The 17,965-nt window shown below is 44.4% G+C and overlaps 1 protein-coding gene across 1 annotated transcript; it reads right to left on the bottom strand.

Moving 5' to 3' along the window:
* Positions 1-3,924: 3,924 nt before the first annotated feature.
* LOC137312598 (probable G-protein coupled receptor 139) lies at positions 3,925-15,011 on the bottom strand. Its single transcript, XM_067979124.1, has 3 exons — positions 14,850-15,011; positions 10,568-10,718; positions 3,925-4,853 (listed from the first exon to the last, which is right to left on the bottom strand). Exons 1-3 carry the CDS (start codon positions 15,009-15,011, stop codon positions 3,925-3,927), a joined length of 1,242 nt encoding a protein of 413 aa, XP_067835225.1.
* Between the last annotated feature and the right edge of the window lie 2,954 nt (positions 15,012-17,965).

Below are 17,965 nucleotides of genomic sequence, written 5' to 3'. Positions count from 1 at the left end.
GAAGCCTGCTGAAAAATTGAGAAGCATTTCTCTCAGTGATAACACAATGTCTCGGCGAATCCGTTCTGTTGCTGAGCATTTAGAAGCCTCGCTGATTACTCGGTTGCAGCCGTGGATTTTGCTATCCAACTTGACGAGAGTGCTGATATTTCAAATTGTGCAACACTGTTAGTTTCTTTGAGATATGTCGGGCAAGATGACTTTATAGAATGTTTGCTGTGTTGTCTAACTTTGCCAACAAATACATGAGCACAGATATTCGAAGCACTGCATGACTGTGTAGATGGAAAACACAAATTGGTCTGGGCTAATTGCAAAGGAATTAGCAGTGACGGTGCAGCAAATATGATAGGTAGAATTAGCAGAGTTGTGAGAAGAATACCTGAGGCAGCTGGTAATGATGGTTAGAATCACTGTTTCATTCACCGCAAAGTTTTGGTGTCCAAGTGTATGCCCCCTGATTTTATGGCAGTACTGAAGGAAGGAGTGAAAATTGTTAATTTCATTAAAGGAAGCTCACTGAAATGCGGACTTTTTGAAGCGTTATGCTCAGAAATGGGAGATGAGCTTACTCATTTACTGTTTCACACTGAGGTACGATGGCTGTAACGGGGCAGGGTGCTTACAAGGGTGCATGACCTCAGGAAAGAGATTCACATTTTTCTGGTGGAGAAACAGTCTAACTTGGCAATATTATTTGAATATGAAAGTTGGTTAATGAAGTTGTCATACCTGGCTGACATGTTCTTAATTTTGAACGAACTGAATTTGAAGTTGCAAGAAAGAGGCAATGATTTGTTTCGACCTTGTGAACAGATGCAAGCATTCCAAAAGTCATTAGAACTGTGGCAAGCCTGACTGAAAAGTAATTACCCGAGCTTTTCCATGTTCGCAACACTGTTACAGCACATTGAGGAGAACAGCATCAATGAAGAAAAAGAGAATGAAATGAAATGCGTCATAACTTTTGTAAAATAATCATGGGCGATTTTAACTTTCAAATAGATTGGAGAAATCAAGTTGGCAATAATAGCTCTGAGGAGGCGTTCATAGAATGTGCTAGGGATTGTTCCTTACACCAATACGTCGGGGAACCAAACGGGGAACAGGCCATTTTGGATCTGGGTAAAAAAACAGGATTAATTAATGATCCCAAAATAAAAGATCCCTTGGAAAGCAGTGATCATAATATGATAGAATTTCACATCCAATTTGAGACCGAGGATCTTGGGTCCGAAACTACTTCATTAAACTTAAATAAGGACAATTATAAAGGAATGAGGGCGGAATTGGCAAAAGTGGACTTGGTAAACAGATTAGATGGTATGATGGTGGATACGCAGTGGCAAACATTTAATAACATATTTTATGACTCGCACCAAGATTTTTCCCTGTTGGGAGGAAATACTCCACAAAAAGGGTGAACCAACCATGGCTAACTCAGGAAGTCAAGGATGGTATCAGGTTAAAAGTAAAAGCATACAACATGGCAAAGATTACTGGTAAGCCCGAAGATTGGGAAACTTTAAATACTCGCAAAGCATGACTAAAAGAATAATAAAGAGGGAGAAAATAATTTATGAGAGTGAACTAGCAAGTAACATAAAAACTAACAATAAAAGGTTCTACAAGTATATAAAAAGGATGAGGGTAGCTAAAGTAAATAGTGTTACCTTAGAGGATGAAACTGGGGTAATAATAATGGAAAACAAGGAAATGACAGAGGAATTGAACAGATATTTTGTATCTGTCTTCACAGCAGAAGTCAATAATAATATACCAATAATAGTAGAAAATCAAGGGACAAAGGGGAGGGAGGAACTAAAAACAATCACTATCACTAGAGAAAAAGTACCAGGTAAATTAATGGGTCTAAAGGCTGACCAGTCTCCTGGACCTGATTGCTTGCATCCGAGGGTCTTAAAGGAAGTGACTGCAGAGATAGTGAATGCATTGGTTGTAATCTTCCAGAATTCACTAGATTCTGGAAAGGTCCCAACGCATTGGAAAACCACAAACGTAACACCCCTATTCAAGAAGGGAGTAAGACAGAAACAGGAAACTATAGACCAATTAGTCTACCATCTGTCATTGTGAAAATGCTGGAATACATTATTAAGGAAGTAGTAGCAGGACATTTGGAGACTCAAAATACAATCAAGGAGAGTCAACATGGTTTAATGAAGGGGAAATCGTGTCTGACAAATTTATTTGAGTTCTGTGAGGAAGTAACGGACAGGGTGGATAAAGGGGAACCAATGGATGCAGTATATTTAGATTTCCAAAAGGCATTCGATAAGGTGCCACATAAAAGATTACTGCACAAGATAAGAGCTCGTGGTTTTGCGGGTAATATACTGTCATGGATAGAGGAGGATTGGCTAATTAACAGAAAACAAAGAGTCGGGATAAAAGAGTCATTTTCAAAATGGCAATCTCTAACTAGTGGGGTGCCACAGGGATCAGTGCTGGGGCCATCAAATATTTACAATATATACCAATGACTTGGATGAAGGAAAAGTGTGTCTTGCAGCCAAATTTGATGATGATACAAAGATAGGTGGAAAAGCAAGTTGCGATGAGGACACAACGTGTCTGCAAAGGGATATTGACAGGTTCAGTGAACGGGAAAAAAAAATGGCAGATGGAATACAATGTGGGAAAAGGTGGAGTCATCCACTTTGGGAGGAAAAATAAAAAAACAAAATATTATTTGAATGGAGAAATACTACAAAATTCTGCGATACAGAAGATTCTGTGTATCCTCGTACATGAAACACAAAAAGTCAACATACAGGTGCAGCAGGTAACCCAGAAGGCAAACAGAATATTGGCCTTTATTTCTAGGGGGATGGAGTATAAAAGCAGGGAAGTCATGCTACAACTGTACAGGGTGCTGGTGAGACCAGACCTGGAGTACAGCATACAGTTCTGGTACCCTTATTTAAGGAAGGACATATTTGCAATGGAGGCAGTTCAGAGAAGGTTCACTAGGTTGATTCCGGGTATGGAAGGGTTGCCTTATGAGGAAAGATTGAACAGGTTGGGTCTATACTCATTGGAGTTTAGAAGAATGAGAGGAGACCTTATTGAAACATGCAAGATTCTGAGAGGACTCGATAGTATAGATGCTGAGAGGATGATACCCCTCATGGGGCAATCTAAAACTAGGGGGCATAGTCACAGAATAAGGGGTCGCCCGTTTAAGACGGACATGAGGAGGAATTTCTTCTCTCAGAGGGCTGTGGATCTTTAGAATTCTTTACCCCAAAAAGCTGTGGAGGCTGACTCATTGAATACATTCAAGGCTGAGTTAGACATATTTTTGATCAGCAAGGGAGTCAAAGGATATGGGGAAAAGGCGGGAAAGTGGATTTGAGTTAAAAATCAGATCAGCCATGATCTCATTAAATGTCGGAGCAGGCTCGAGGGGCCGAACGGCCTTCTCCTGCTCCTATCTCTTATGGTTTTATGGTCTCCTTATGTGGCTCGGTGTCAAATTTTGTTTGACAATCGCTCCTCTGAAGAACCTTGGGAAGCTTTACTAAGTTAAAGGCGCTATATAAATGCAAGTTGTTGTTGTTTCTGTCGTCTGTTTGCCTGCCTGTCTGCCTGTCTATATATCTATGCCATTCTGTCTCTGCATTTATGTGGAGTGCACTCATTCTGATCCGGCGCACAGCAGTGACTGTGATTGGCAGGTTTGCCCTTTTTCCCGCCGGTGCAGGATGACCATTTAGTTGAAGTCCAGCTGAGCTCTTTAGTGCCGCCAATTTGAGCAACAATTCATGTGTCGCCTTCAGAACAATCCCTGCCCTCAATGGATCAGATTTAAGATCATTTCCCGGCTCGGAGCTGCTAATATAAAATGTATTTTCCGGTCAGTGGAAGTGTAGGGGATAGAATATGAAATGGAATTTAGTTCTAGTGCTTCAAACCCTGCAGTTCTTTCAAAAAATTAACTAATTTAACAATTAGAATCAGTGGGTATTTCATCGCATTCTTCAGCTCCTCTCTGAATTTGGTCTGGGTCAGGACATAAATACACGTGTTTGTGCAGGAACTAAGAACCTGCAGCATTCCTGCTGTGGATTCTGTGACATAACCAAGGTCAGAGGCGGAGTAAGAATAAATGTTTGTAATTCGCTTATGGATGTAAAATACAACCTGTGTCACCCATAACAATATGAAACTGCCCGAAATACTGAAGAGTAAAATGATGGATTTCTTTCGTTTCTCCATCTCTGGATCCTTGTGATTCTCTCCATTGCTGCGGACCCTGAGTTCCCTGCGGACCCGACTGGACACTAAAATACGTCTGACCGTCAGAACATTGAGCAGCAAAATCAGACAGAACGGGAGACAAGGGGTTAAAATGCGATGAAACATGTCATATGCTGTCCATGCGGGGGAAGTATGGAAGCCCTGTTTAGTCACACAAAACCAGTGAACATTATCAATTATAAACGCGGGTTTAAGTGTAAAGTACCAAGGGAGACTCTCGAAACAGCTCAACACACTCACTGTTCCCAGAACCACAGCCGCCGTTCTCTCGGTGCAATATTTTGTTTTCAGCTTCTCACAACAAATGACCACAAATCGATCAAAGGTGAAAGCGACAGTGAGCCAGACAGAAATCTCGGTGGCTGCAAAAATCAGGAAGTAAATGAGACAACACACGGGAGTAATGTCCAGGAACGAAACCGGGAAATAAGTCCACCTAATGGACCTCAATATAACATCAGTGATAACGACTAAGAGATCGGCCACTGCCATTCCCACCAGGTAACGGGTGATACATTTGGAGAGTCCGCACTTTCCTCGGGACAGGATCACAATCGCCACTAAGTTAACTGTAAGAGAGAGAAATGGAAGCAGATAAATTACTGGTCAGACCAGGAGCCAATGCAGCAGTTTGACAGGATCTGGGGTGAAATTTCCAGCTTTGTTGATGCATCAAGCAGTGGAAACTGATTCACTGAACTGGGCAGCGTTTTCGGGCAGAGAAATGTTTCCAAAGACAATAACCAATAATGAATTGGGAAATTGATATAGAAAGTGAATAAAGTGAGCACGGCATCCACTGGAAGGGCCGAGTGAGGGCGCAGTGCCGGTGGGGAAGGGAGGCGGGGCATTCCGGACCGGGAATCCAATGTGCGGAACCAAAAGAGATGGGTGAGATCCTAAATGAATATTTCGCATCGGTATTTACGGTTGAGAAAGGCTTGGATGTTAGGGAACTTGGGGAAATAAATAGTGATGTCTTGAGGAGCGTACATATTACAGAGAGGGAGGTGCTGGAAGTCTTAACGCGCATCAAGGTAGATAAATCTCCGGGACCTGATGAAATGTATCCCAGGACGTTATGGGAGGTTAGGGAGGAAATTGCGGGTCCCCTAGCAGAGATATTTGAATCATCCACCGCTACAGGTGAGGTGCCTGAAGATTGGAGGGTAGCAAATGTTGTGCCTTTGTTTAAGAAGGGCGGCAGGGAAAAGCCTGGGAACTACAGACCGGTGAGCCTGACATCTGTAGTGGGTAAGTTGTTAGAGGTTATTCTGAGAGACAGGATCTACGGGCATTTGGAGAGGCAGGGACAGATTAGGAACAGTCAGCATGGTTTTGTGAGAGGAAAATCATGTCTCACGAATTTGATTGAGTTTTTTGAAGGGGTAACCAAGAAGATAGATGAGGGCTGTGCAGTAGACGTGGTCGACATGGACTTTCGCAAAGCCTTTGACAAGGTACCGCATGGTAGGTTGTTACATAAGGTTAAATCTCACGGGATCCAAGGTGAGGTAGCCAATTGGATACAACATTGGCTTTACGACAGAAGACAGAGGGTGGGTGTAGAGGGTTGTTTTTCAAATTGGAGGCATGTGACCAGCGGTGTGCCTCAGGGATCGGTGCTGGGTCCGCTGTTATTTGTTATTTATATTAATGATTTGGATGAGAATTTAGGAGGCATGGTTAGTAAGTTTGCAGATGACACCAAGATTGGTGGCATCGTGGACAGTGAAGAAGGTTATCTAGGATTGCAACGGGATCTTGATAAATTGGGCCAGTGGGCCGATGAATGGCAGATGGAGTTTAATTCAGATAAATGTGAGGTGATGCATTTTGGGAGATCGAATCGGGCCAGGACCTACTCCGTTAATGGTAGGGCGTTGGGGAGAGTTATAGAACAAAGAGATCTAGGAGTACAGGTTCATAGCTCCTTGAAAGTGGAGTCACAGGTGGATAGGGTGGTGAAGAAGGCATTCAGCTTGCTTGGTTTCATTGGTCAGAACATTGAATACAGGAGTTCGGATGTCTTGTTGAAGTTGTACAAGACATTAGTTAGGCCACACTTGGAATACTGTGTACAGTTCTGGTCACCCTATTATAGAAAGGATATTATTAAACTAGAAAGAGTGCAGAAAAGATTTACGAGGATACTGCCGGGACTTGATGGTTTGACTTATAGGGAGAGGTTATATAGACTCGGACTTTTTTCCCTGGAGAGTAGGAGGTTGAGGGGTGATCTTATACAAGTCTATAAAATAATGAGGGCCAGAGATAAGGTAGATAGTCAAAATCTTTTCCCAAAGGTAGGGGAGTCTATAACGAGGGGACATAGATTTAAGGTGAGAGGGGCAAGATACAAAAGGGTCCAGAGAGGCAATTTTTTCACTCAAAGGGTGGTGAGTGTCTGGAACGAGCTGCCAGAGGCAGTAGTAGAGGCGGGTACAATTTTGTCTTTTAAAAAGCATTTGGACAGTTACATGGGTACGATGGGTATAGAGGGATATGGGCCAAGTGCAGGCAATTGGGACTAGCTTAGTGGTATAAACTGGGCGACATGGACATGTTGGGCCGAAGGGCCTGTTTCCATGTTGTAAACTTCTATGATTCTATGATTCTAGTTAAATCCGGGTTTGAGCTCCAGACCGACGCGAAAGTGCGAGAAGTTCGGGAAAATCGGACAAGGGAAGGTGCAGCTGGTTGCTGTGGGTTAAGAGAGCCGACAAGGGCTGGCACAAGACGGGAAAGATCGAGATCTGTGGCGGTGAGTTTCAGACTTCGCATCGGATTGCAAGAGACAGCTGGAGACCGAGCCATTGAGTGAGGTTGGGAGGGAAACAAGGAATAAGGACATGTCGGAGCTGGAGGAGAGTCAGGAGCAGATGGTTTGCGGAAGCGGATAAACTGAAGCAACGGATGAGAAGCAGAGGATTCAATGCAATGGTAGGAGAGGCTGGGAATCACAGGGAGAGACTGTTGGAGGGTGTTCGAGGAAACCTAATCTATAGGTCCCAGTCACGCAACGCAATTAATAAATTTAACAGTTCCTTTCTATTGTATTTTCTGGTCGTTGGGTATAAAATGTTTTCAATAAATTTAGTTTGCACATTCAATTCAAATTAAATTAAAATGTATTAATTGAATTAGCCTCATTCTTTATTGAATTAAACTGTCACATCGCTTTTGAAATAAAATACCCTAATAAATCAATATGATCAAAAAATGACTGAGTCTTTTCTTCAAATACATTTAAATTATGTTTATTTATTTCATCAGTAAATAAGTGAATGGAACATTCACATAAACAGACTGAGGACCTGATGGTGATAAACACACCCCGAGAGAGTACAATAAAACTCTCACAATCTGACAACACCCTAATAACACCTTCAAGTCACATTTCCTCTTCATAATTGCTCTGGAAGTTTTAGCAGCTCCTTCCGATGAATTGTTCACCCCGCTGCCGCTCCCTATCTCTCTCTCTCTCTCTCACTCTCCCTCTCTGTCTCCAGCTTTCTCCTTTCCCGTTCCTTCTCCCATCTCCCTCTGGTTTTCCTTCTCAATCGCGTTCTCTATCGCTCGTCTTTATCACTCCGCGCTCTCTCGTCTCTCTTTCTCAATGCCGCTTTTCACATCCGGGTCAATCCTAACATCCTGCGCCTGCTTTCTCTTCACCAGCCCCGTGTTCCAGCGTTCCTATTCTCAGTGTCAGTTCTTTAAATGATGAAGCCTCTGTGAACAGTTTAATGTTTCTACTGATCACCCAAGTCTCCACCTGTTCACCTACACTGTTCACTTCATCTACAATGCATGGAATAAACAGAATCGAATAACTCTTCCAGACACATCTCACAATAATTGAAATTCCTTCTCCTGTAATTAGAAAGTACAGCGTTGGATGGCGGCATTGTTCAATTAACAAAACGCGAACATCACCGCTGCTATTTATAATCTGGAGATAAACAGGATTCATCATTCCAAACGATAAAGTGCAAACTGGTACAACATAACCATAAAACATTGCATTTTACAGTGAATTCATCCACAGTGAATCAGAGAATGAGATGTGAATGAATCAGCAGGAAACTCATTTCAGTGGCCAGAATTCTGAAGCGGCGTCAGATCCACACACAATGAAGCAATATTGCATAACAGTGATAACCAATCAATACATTGAAATCCCAATTAAACTGAACAATGTTATTGTGGAGGGAGGACTTTCCGCTGCCTCCTTGCAACACTGAGACCGCGAGCTGTCTCATTATCAATCACTGAAAACACATTGATGAAAAAATATTCCAGGGCGGCTTAGTTCAACAACATGAAACTGTGAACAGCTCTGAGACCAGCTCTTAGCCCAGGCAACTGATTCCAATACATTCAGTACAGAGAATAATTTAGTAACAATGCCAATGTTGGACATACAAGGTACATTATAGTTATCATGCAGATGCTACAGGACTGAAAGAGCAGAGAATTAGGACATTCCATCAACTGATAGAACAGAGTGGATGATCCATCTCGGCCTCCTCCCGATATCCCCACCATCACAGAAGCCAGTCTTCGAGCAATTCGATTCACTCCACGTGAATTCAAGAAACGGCTGAGTGCACTGGATACAGCAAAGGCTATGGGGCCCGACAACATCCCAGCTGTAGTGCTGAAGACTTGTGCTTCAGAACTAGCTGCGCCTCTAGCCAAGCTGTTCCAGTACAGCTACAACACTTGCATCTACCCGACAATGTGGAAAATTGCCCAGGTATGTCCTGTCCACAAAAAGCAGGACAAATCCAATCCGGCCAATTACCGCCCCATCAGTCCACTCTCAATCATCAGCAAAGTGATGGAAGGTGTCATCAACAGTGCTATCAAGCGGCACTTACTCACCAATAACCTGCTCACCGATGCTCAGTTTGGGTTCCGCCAGGACCACTCGGCTCCAGACCTCATTACAGCCTTGGTCCAAACATGGACAAAAGAGCTGAATTCCAGAGGTGAGGTGAGAGTGACTGCCCTTGACATCAATGCAGCATTTGACCGAGTGTGGCACTAAGGAGCCCTAGTAAAATTGAAGTCAATGGGAATCAGGGGGAAAACTCTCCAGTGGCTGGAGTCATACCTAGCACGAAGGAAGATGGTAGTGGTTGTTGGAGGCCAATCATCTCAGCCCCAGGGCATTGCTGCAGGAGTTCCTCAGGGTAGTGTCCTAGGCTCAAACATCTTCAGCTGCTTCATCAATGACCTTCCCTCCATCATAAGGTCAGAAACGGGGATGTTCTCTGATGACTGCACAGTGTTCAGTTCCATTCGCAACCTCTCAAATAATGAAGCAGTCCGAGCCCGCATGCAGCAAGACCTGGACAACATCCAGGCTTGGGCTCATAAGTGGCAAGAAACATTTGCGCCAGATAAGTGCCAGGCAATGACCATCTCCAACAAGAGACAGTCTAACCACATCCCCCTGATATTCAACGGCATTACCATGACCGAATCCCCCACCATCAACATCCTGGGGGTCACCATTGACCAGAAACTGAACTGGACCATCCATATAAATACTGTGGCTACGAGAGCAGGTCAGAGGCTGGGTATTCTGCGGCGAGTGACTCACCTCCTGACTCCCCAAAGCCTTTCCACCATCTTCAAGGCACAAGTCAGGAGTGTGATGGAATACTCTCCACTTGCTTGGATGAGTGCAGCTCCAACAACACTCAAGAAGCTGGACACCATCCAAGATAAAGCAGCCCGCTTGATTGGCACCCCATCCACCACACTAAACATTCATTCCCTTCACCAGCGGCGCACTGTGGCTGCAGTGTGTACCATCCACAGGATGCCCTGCAGCAACTCGCCAAGGCTTCTTCGACAGCACCTCCCAAACCCGCGACCTCTACCACCTAGAAGGACAAGAGCAGCAGGCACATGGGAACAACACCAACTGCACGTTCCCCTCCAAGTCACACACCATCCCGACTTGGAAATATATCGCCGTTCCTTCATTGTCGCTGGGTCAAAATCCTGGAACTCCCTTCCTAACAGCACTGTGGGAGAACCTTCACCACACGGACTGCAGCGCTTCAAGAAGGCGGCTCACCACCACCTTCTCGAGGGCAATTGGGGATGGGCAATAAATGCTGGCCTCGCCAGCGACGCCCACATCCAGTGAACGAATAAAAAAAAAGAACAGGTGGCTGTACAAAACATGATGGGAGAAAAAAAGTGCCAAGTACAGCGGCACAGTTAACATGGATTTACACCATTAACAGCTGAGACAACGGCTTACCCGAAACTCCAACGGCTGCAAGAATAGGATAATAAACGTCTTCTATCAGAAAGATTACTGGATATCCCATTTCGGTTAGAAGCAGTGACTTCTGTTGATCTGACAACCGCCGCTCCGGCAGGCACTCTGAGCTGGTACATTGCAACGAACTCTGATTTATACAGAGGATAAATCTCCATACCCCTGATCATTGCTATTAGTTACAGTCACCTGAACAAACACATTACATCAGCAGCTTTGTCTTCAGTGTAAATAATGACGTGGATATATCACAAACATCTCAAAGTTCAGAATCTTGTCTTAATGAGACCTCTCTCAGGAATAAAGTTAAAAGCTGTGCTCAGAAAGGACTGGTCCAACAATAATGAACGGCTTCATTTACAGTTTTCATATAATTGCATTGACCATGTTCACTCCTGCCGTTTCATTTATAATTTTTAACGATTTTTCCGAATGTACACTGAATCAAGGGACACAAGCAGACCCGTTTCACTCTGTTCCTGCAGTTTCCCAGTTAAAATATGTAATTTGAGGCTCTGACAAAGGGACAGTTCAGGGCCACGTTCAGGACGGTGAGTGATATTCGGGGTCGGACACTGAATGAGCTTCATTGCCATTCCTCTCTCCGTTAATTTACTGCAGATATTTACGCGTTTATTTCACATTGTTTGACGGCTCCAGTAAATTTGTTCCCGTTTCGCCTCGAGCTGAGCTCATGACCCGATTTGACCTCAATTACAAAGGCCCCGTGCTTCCCTCACCCGGCTACATTTTTTCCTCAGCCCATTGCCATTGAAACCCTCATGATTGCCTCTCACCCCTCCAGACTCCATTCCTCCAGTTCACTCCTGGCCGCCCTCCAACCAGCACCAGGTCCTGCTTGGCCTCACTCACCCTCACTGACTCCCAGTTCCCGATCGCCTAGCGTTTAATATTTTCAGACTGGGCTTTTAATCCCTCCATGGCCCAACCCTCCACATCTCCGCCCTCTCCTCCACAGCTATAGGAAACCCACCCGTGACCTCCTCATTCATCGATCATTGGCCTCTTTTGGTGGGACTACCCTCGCTTGGTTGCACTCATCTATCTGATCATAGCCAGGAGAAGCTTCTCCTCCCTTATATCTGATGTATCTTAAGGTTCAATCCTCTTCCTCATCCACATGCTGCCCTTTGGTGAAATTGTGTGCAGATATGGATCAATTTTCAGATGTACGCTTACAAAATCACCGCCTCTCTTGACCCTTCCAATATATTTGTGTTGTCAGAGCAACATTCTATTTTAGATGAGTCACAATTTCATCCAGTTAAAAATTGGGAAGTCATAATCTATGACTCCACAATCTCCGCATCCTGGCCACCGATTCCATCTCCACTCCTCTCTTTTTGGTTGGTGAGTCCCTCACCAATCATCCAAGTCCTGAATGACCTATAGTGGCTCCCAGCCTCCAGAGCCTGTGTTATATTTTTATTCTTTCTTACACTCAAATCCACCAGGGCCTAACCCCTTGCTATCCCTGTAGCCTCCGCCAAACCTGCAGCCACTACAGCCCAGGCCAAACACTCCCCTCCTCCACCTCTGGCCGCTTGTGCAACGTTGGTCCATTTGCTCCACTTCTGACAACCGTGCCTTCAGCCATATCCACGCTCCAGAATGTTCTCCCTATGCCCCTCCATCACCCTCTATGCCTTCCAGGCCTCAGTCGTGGTTCAGTGGTAGCAGTCTCGCTTCAGATGTTAGAAGGTTGTGAGTTCAATTCTTACTCCAGAGACTTGAGCACATAATCCAGGCTGACACTACAGTGCAGTAATGAGTAAGCACTGTGCTGTCGGAAGGATTGTGTTTTGTAGGGCACGTTAAACCGAGGGAGCATCTGTCCTTTCAAGTAGATGTGAAAGATCTGATGGCAATATTCGAGTAAAAGCAAGGGCTTTCTCCCCAGTTTCTTGGGCAATATTTAGCCCACAACCAACATTACAAAAACCGATCTCCTCGTCATTTATCTAATTCCAGATTGTGGGAATTTGCTTGCGTTTTTCCTAGATTGCCAAAGTGAATCCACTTCAAAATGCACTTCATTGATTGTAAAGCGTTTTGGGACGTCCTGTGGTCAAGAAAGGCGCTACATAAAGGCAAGTTCAGACCTTCTATGAGCGCCATCTTTTGCTTTATGGTTTTGTCATCTCTCCAAATATCTCCTTCTGTGGCCGGGATTCCATGATTGTCTGATTATACCTCAGTAAATCGCCTTAGGATAATTATCTATGTTAAATCCGCTACATAAACACAAGTAGTTATTGTTATATTTTGCCATCCTTTATTATTTTCATCCCACCATTGGTGGCCATTCCTTCAGACATCTCAATTCTACTCTCTTTAAACCAACCCTTTCCCCTCAGTCTCTCCATTTACTGATCCTCCTTTTACACCCTCCCTATACCCATTATTTGTCCAAGGTTTTCGCCAGTCCTCCTGATATCTTTATAATGCTTTAGTGCCCGTTTTTACCCGCTGCTCATTGCAACCCCTTGGGAATGTTTATTACATTAAAGTCGGTAAGTGAATGCGAGTCTTTGTTGACGTTCATTGGAATGTGTTCATTGTTTGTCCACTGGATGAGCAAAAGTAATTTCTGGGCTCAATATACTTGTACCGGAAAGTGATTTATGTAATAGAAGGAATTGTTAAGATAAATCAACATTGGTAACTACTCGTGGACACTGTTTTGTTCGAAGAACATAACTCGGCTTACCTACAGCCATCGCATTGAAATAGACCGCATTCTGGAGCGTGGATATGGGTGAAGGCACGGCTGTGAAAAGTGGGGCAAATGGACAGCGGAGCCTGCCTTTACGGAGTGATCTATCGAAGATGAAACCAGCTACAGTGAATAGGATGAATGTTTATTAGTTATTTGCCCTTTTTCGCTTTGTTTACATCCCGTTTTACTGCTTTCTCGGGCTGCTGACAAGAGCACAGTGAGCAGTTTGGACGCCCCATTAAAGAAGCAACATTAAACCCATAGAGAATACAATATGGATTCTCTGGAATGAAGCCAAGGAAGGGAAACTGGGTGGGGAAAGATTTGAAATACCGGGATTATTTCCACTGAAATAGAGTCGAGAAGGCTTCGATTTTAAGTCATGAAGGTTTCTTTATTCATTCATGGGATGTGGGCGTCGATGGCAAGGCCAGCATTTATTGCCCATTCCGAATTGACCTTGAGAAGATGGCGATGAGCCACCTTCTTGAACCTCAGCAGTCTGTGCGGTGAAGGTTCTCCCACATTGTTGTTAGGAAGGGAGTTCCAGGATTTTGACCCAGCGACGATGAAGGAACGGCGATATATTTCCAAGTCGGGATGGTGTGTGACTTTGAGGAGAAAGTGCAGGCGGTATTGTTCCCATGCGCCTGCTCTCCTTGTCCTTCTAGGTGGTAGAGATTGTGGGTTTGGGTGGCGTTTTTGAAGAAGCCTTGGCGAGTTGCTGCAGTGCATCTTCGAGATGGTACACAATGCAGCCATGGTGCACCAGTGTTGGAGGGAGTGAATGTTTAGGGTGGTGGTTGGGGTGCCAATCAAGCGCGCAGCTTTGTTCTGGATGATGTTGAGCTTCTTGAGTGTTCTTTGAGCTGCACTCATCCAGGCAAGTGGAGAGTATTCCATCACACTTCTGACATGTGCCTTGTAGATGTTCTAAAGTCTTTGGGGAGTCAGGAGGTGAGTCACTCGTCGCAGAATACCCAGCCTCCGACCTGCTCTTATAGCCACTGTACTTATGTGGCTGGTCTAGTTATGTTTCTCGTCACTGGTGACCCCAGGATGTTGATGGTCAAGTGGAGGTTATTAGTCTCTCTCTTTTTGACAGGCACTTGACTGACGTGAATGTTATTTGCATCTTTTCAGCCCAAGCCTGGATGTTGTCCAAGTCTTGCTGCTTGCAGGCACGGACTACTTCATTATATGTGGTGCTGCGAATGGAACTGAACAGTGTACAATCATCAGCGAACATCCCCACTTCTGACCATACGATGGACGGAAAGTGATTGATGAAGCAGCTGAAGATCGTTGGGCCTAGGACACTGCCCTGAGGAATGCCTGCCGCAATGTCCTGGGGCTGAGATGATTGGCCTCCAAAAACCACTGCCATCTTCCTTTGAGCGAGGTATGACTCCAGCAACTGGAGATGTTTCCCCCGATTCTCATTGCCGCAAATTTCACTCGGGCTCCTTGATGCCACACTTGGTCAAATGCTGCCTTGATGTAAAGTGCAGTCACTCTCACCTCGCCTCTGGAAATCATCTCTTTTGTCCATGTTTGGGCCAAGACTATAATTAGGCCTGGAGCCGACTGGTCCTGGCAGAACCCAAACTGAGCGTCAGTGAGAATGATATTGGTGAGTAAGAGCCGCTTGATAGCACTGTCGACGACACCTTCCATCACCATGTTGATGATTGGGAGTGGACTCACAGGGCGGTAATAGGCTGGATTTGATTTGTCCTGCTTTTTGTGGACACGACATACCTGGGCAATTTTCCACATTGTCGTGTAGATGCCAGTGTTGTAGCTGTACTGGAAGAGTTTGGCTAGAGGCGCAGCTCGTTGTGGAGCACAAGTCCTCAGCACTACAGCTGGTATGTTTTCGGGTCCCATAGCCTTTGCTGTTTCCAGTGCACTGAGCCGTTTCTTGATATCACGTGGAGTGAATCGAATTGACTAAGGCTGGCTTCTGTCATGGTGGAGATCTCCGGAGGAGGCCAAGATGGATCATCCACTCGGCACTTCTGTCTGAAGATGGTTGCAAACGCTTCAGCCTTGTCTTTTGCACTCATTTGCTGGACTCCCCCATCATTGAGGATGGGATGCTCACGAAGGCTTCTCTTCCCGTTCGTTGTTTAATTGTCCACCACCATTCATGACTGGATGTGGCAGGACTGCAGAGCTTTGATCTGATCCGTTTTTTTGTGGGATCGATTCGCTCTGTCTATAACATGTTGCTCCTGCTGTTCAGAATGCATGTCGTCCTGTGTTGTACCTTCACCAGTGTGGCGCCTCATTTTTTCTAATTCATCGACTGGGGACCAAGTTTGTGATTCAGGACCGGGCTGTGCAGAAAAAAACAATTCATCCACCAAAAGTGTCGTTTAAATGACATTTGAAGTAAACTAAATACCAGGAGGGAGATAGCATATCTCCCCGAGGTTACATTTCTCTCGATGGCGATATAGAAACACAAAATCTCTCTTGATAATATAGAAATTGGTGAAATGCTCAAGAACATTGCGTTGTTCGGCACTGGCACTCTTGTTCATGGGTTGGGGACGGTGCATTATGCCCGGGAGACAGATAAATGTTCTAAACCTTCACCATTGTGTCGATACTGGAGTCCTCATCTACGGTTTGGAAGGTGTCTCGCTGGCCCTGAAATGAACAGTGCAATTGGTCAGGCATTCAATCGATCGGCTTAAAATTTGGTGAGAGATCGGCGAAATTCTATTGGCAGATGAACGGCAGCAGACGGGCAAAATTCCAAAATGTTTTTTTTCCAGTGGGCGATCGTTAATGGGAAATATTGCGCCAATCTAAATGATTTTGACTGCCTGCTAACTGTTATATTTTCAGATGAAGTTATCAGCTCAAGTTAATGCTGTTTTTTTTTAAAACAAGGAGAGATTCGTGAGCTGCAGTATAGAAATAGGAGATGCTGGAATTACATCGATGGAGAGGAAAATCGGGAGGGGTGTACAATGGGCGGCCGAATCCATATCGCGCGTTTTATGCCTCTGCAAAATCAAAAAAGCCAGTAGCATTTTCCGATAGGCACAGCAAAGAAAAAGGGCAAATTGACATTCCAGACGGGATAAACAGATGTCTGGTGCAAGACTTGCAAACCGGACACTGGGTCAGTGGGGAAATAGAATATTGTCTTGTATACACAATAATGTTCTCCGTGTTCCACACTTAAACCTAAAGCTAATCCGTCACTGCTGTATACTGTCTAAATAGTAGTATGTTTGCACATGTGCAGCCACAATCCTCCCAACTAATCTCTGTTATTTTGCTTCATTTCCTATAGGGACGTAACCCTAAAGCGCACAGCTCAAAGATTCCTGTTCGAATGGGAATTAATCGTTCAGCCCGCTGAGGCAAACTCAGATCCGTTTAATGCGCTCTCATTACATACTTTTTGTTTGCCGTTTTAGGACACATTGAGATATGATTGAAAATAGATTTGGTGCGATAGATATTAACTTACAGGACAAGATAATTGTGATGTTAAAAAGCACAAGAAGATCCTGAGAGAATGCGACAAAATATTTCGATACATCTTTCCAGGAGGAGCAAAGAGCACGAAGAAAGACAACATCAAAAGCAAGAAATAAACCGCCAGGGCGATTTCTAACTTACGTCTTTCTTTTGCTGTGTTAGTAGGTTAAGGCCAGCGTCTAAATGAAACAAAGCAAAGAAAATAATGCACTGCCTTTTATTACTTAAAACCGTTTCCTCTTTTATTAAAGAGTTTTCTTTCTATGGTTGGTCTCTCCTCCAGAGGAAGTTTTATGAAATCACCATATGAATGGGATACAATCTCCGCCGCCAAGAATGGGGAGTATCTGGTCCTTGGCAACCAGCAATGGATCTTTCACTGTCCACTAGGAAGTGAATGAGCCTCCTTCGCAGGGCTTCCCTTCCCAATTGCTCCCTTCTTCCAGGAAATGGATGGAATGGCCAAGGTGTCCATAAGGAAGAGGAGTAGATGTGCGGCTTGATATTTTAGGAATATCACAAAGGTAGCGGTAATGTGTCAAGTGCAGAGTTGCTGTATGGTCACAATGATTGCTTCACTGTATCACCGTTCACTTTTGAATATTAATATATATTCATCCATGATGATAGTTTTATGACGGAAAGAAAGAAAGAATTTGCATTGATATAGCGACTTTCACAACCCCATGGCGTCCCAAAGCACTTTACAACCAATGAAGTATTTTTGCAGCGGAGCCGCTGTAGTAATGTAAGGAGATGCATGAGACAATTTGCCCACAGCAAGATCCCATAGTCAGCAATGAGACAAATGCCCAACTAATCTGTTTTACTGTTGTTGGTTGCGGAATAAACATTGCCCAGGACACTGGGACAGCTCCCCTGTTTTTCAATGAATGGTGCCAATGGGATCCTTTACATTATCAGGAGCACAGGGGAGAAGTTTGAATGACACTTCTGGAGGTCGGAAGTTCCCACAATGCAGTTGTCCCTCAGGAAGAGGTTACCCCGACTAAATCAGAACCAATCTTGGTTCGAAATCCGGAAGTCGTGGGTTTTAACTCCAGTCCAGAAACTGGAGCATAACATTTAGGCTGACACTTTAGTAGAGGGAATGCTGCACTGTTTGAAATGCT

The sequence above is a fragment of the Heptranchias perlo genome, unplaced genomic scaffold (genome assembly GCF_035084215.1).
Source record: "Heptranchias perlo isolate sHepPer1 unplaced genomic scaffold, sHepPer1.hap1 HAP1_SCAFFOLD_43, whole genome shotgun sequence".
Classification (NCBI taxonomy): domain Eukaryota; kingdom Metazoa; phylum Chordata; class Chondrichthyes; order Hexanchiformes; family Hexanchidae; genus Heptranchias; species Heptranchias perlo.
The sequence above is the reverse complement of the archived record's forward strand: the minus strand, read 5'-3'. Positions and strand labels throughout refer to the sequence as shown.

Excerpts from the sequence above, each read along its gene's own strand:
- LOC137312598 (XM_067979124.1), bottom strand. The coding sequence starts at position 15,011 with ATGGTGATGGAAGGTGTCGTCGACAGTGCTATCAAGCGGCTCTTACTC. Across the intron at positions 10,719-14,849 it reads AGATGATTTCCAGAGGCGAG|AGTTCGTTGCAATGTACCAG; the intron begins GTGAGAGTGACT and ends TGTATAAATCAG. Across the intron at positions 4,854-10,567 it reads TGCAGCCGTTGGAGTTTCGG|TTAACTTAGTGGCGATTGTG; the intron begins GTAAGCCGTTGT and ends TCTCTCTTACAG.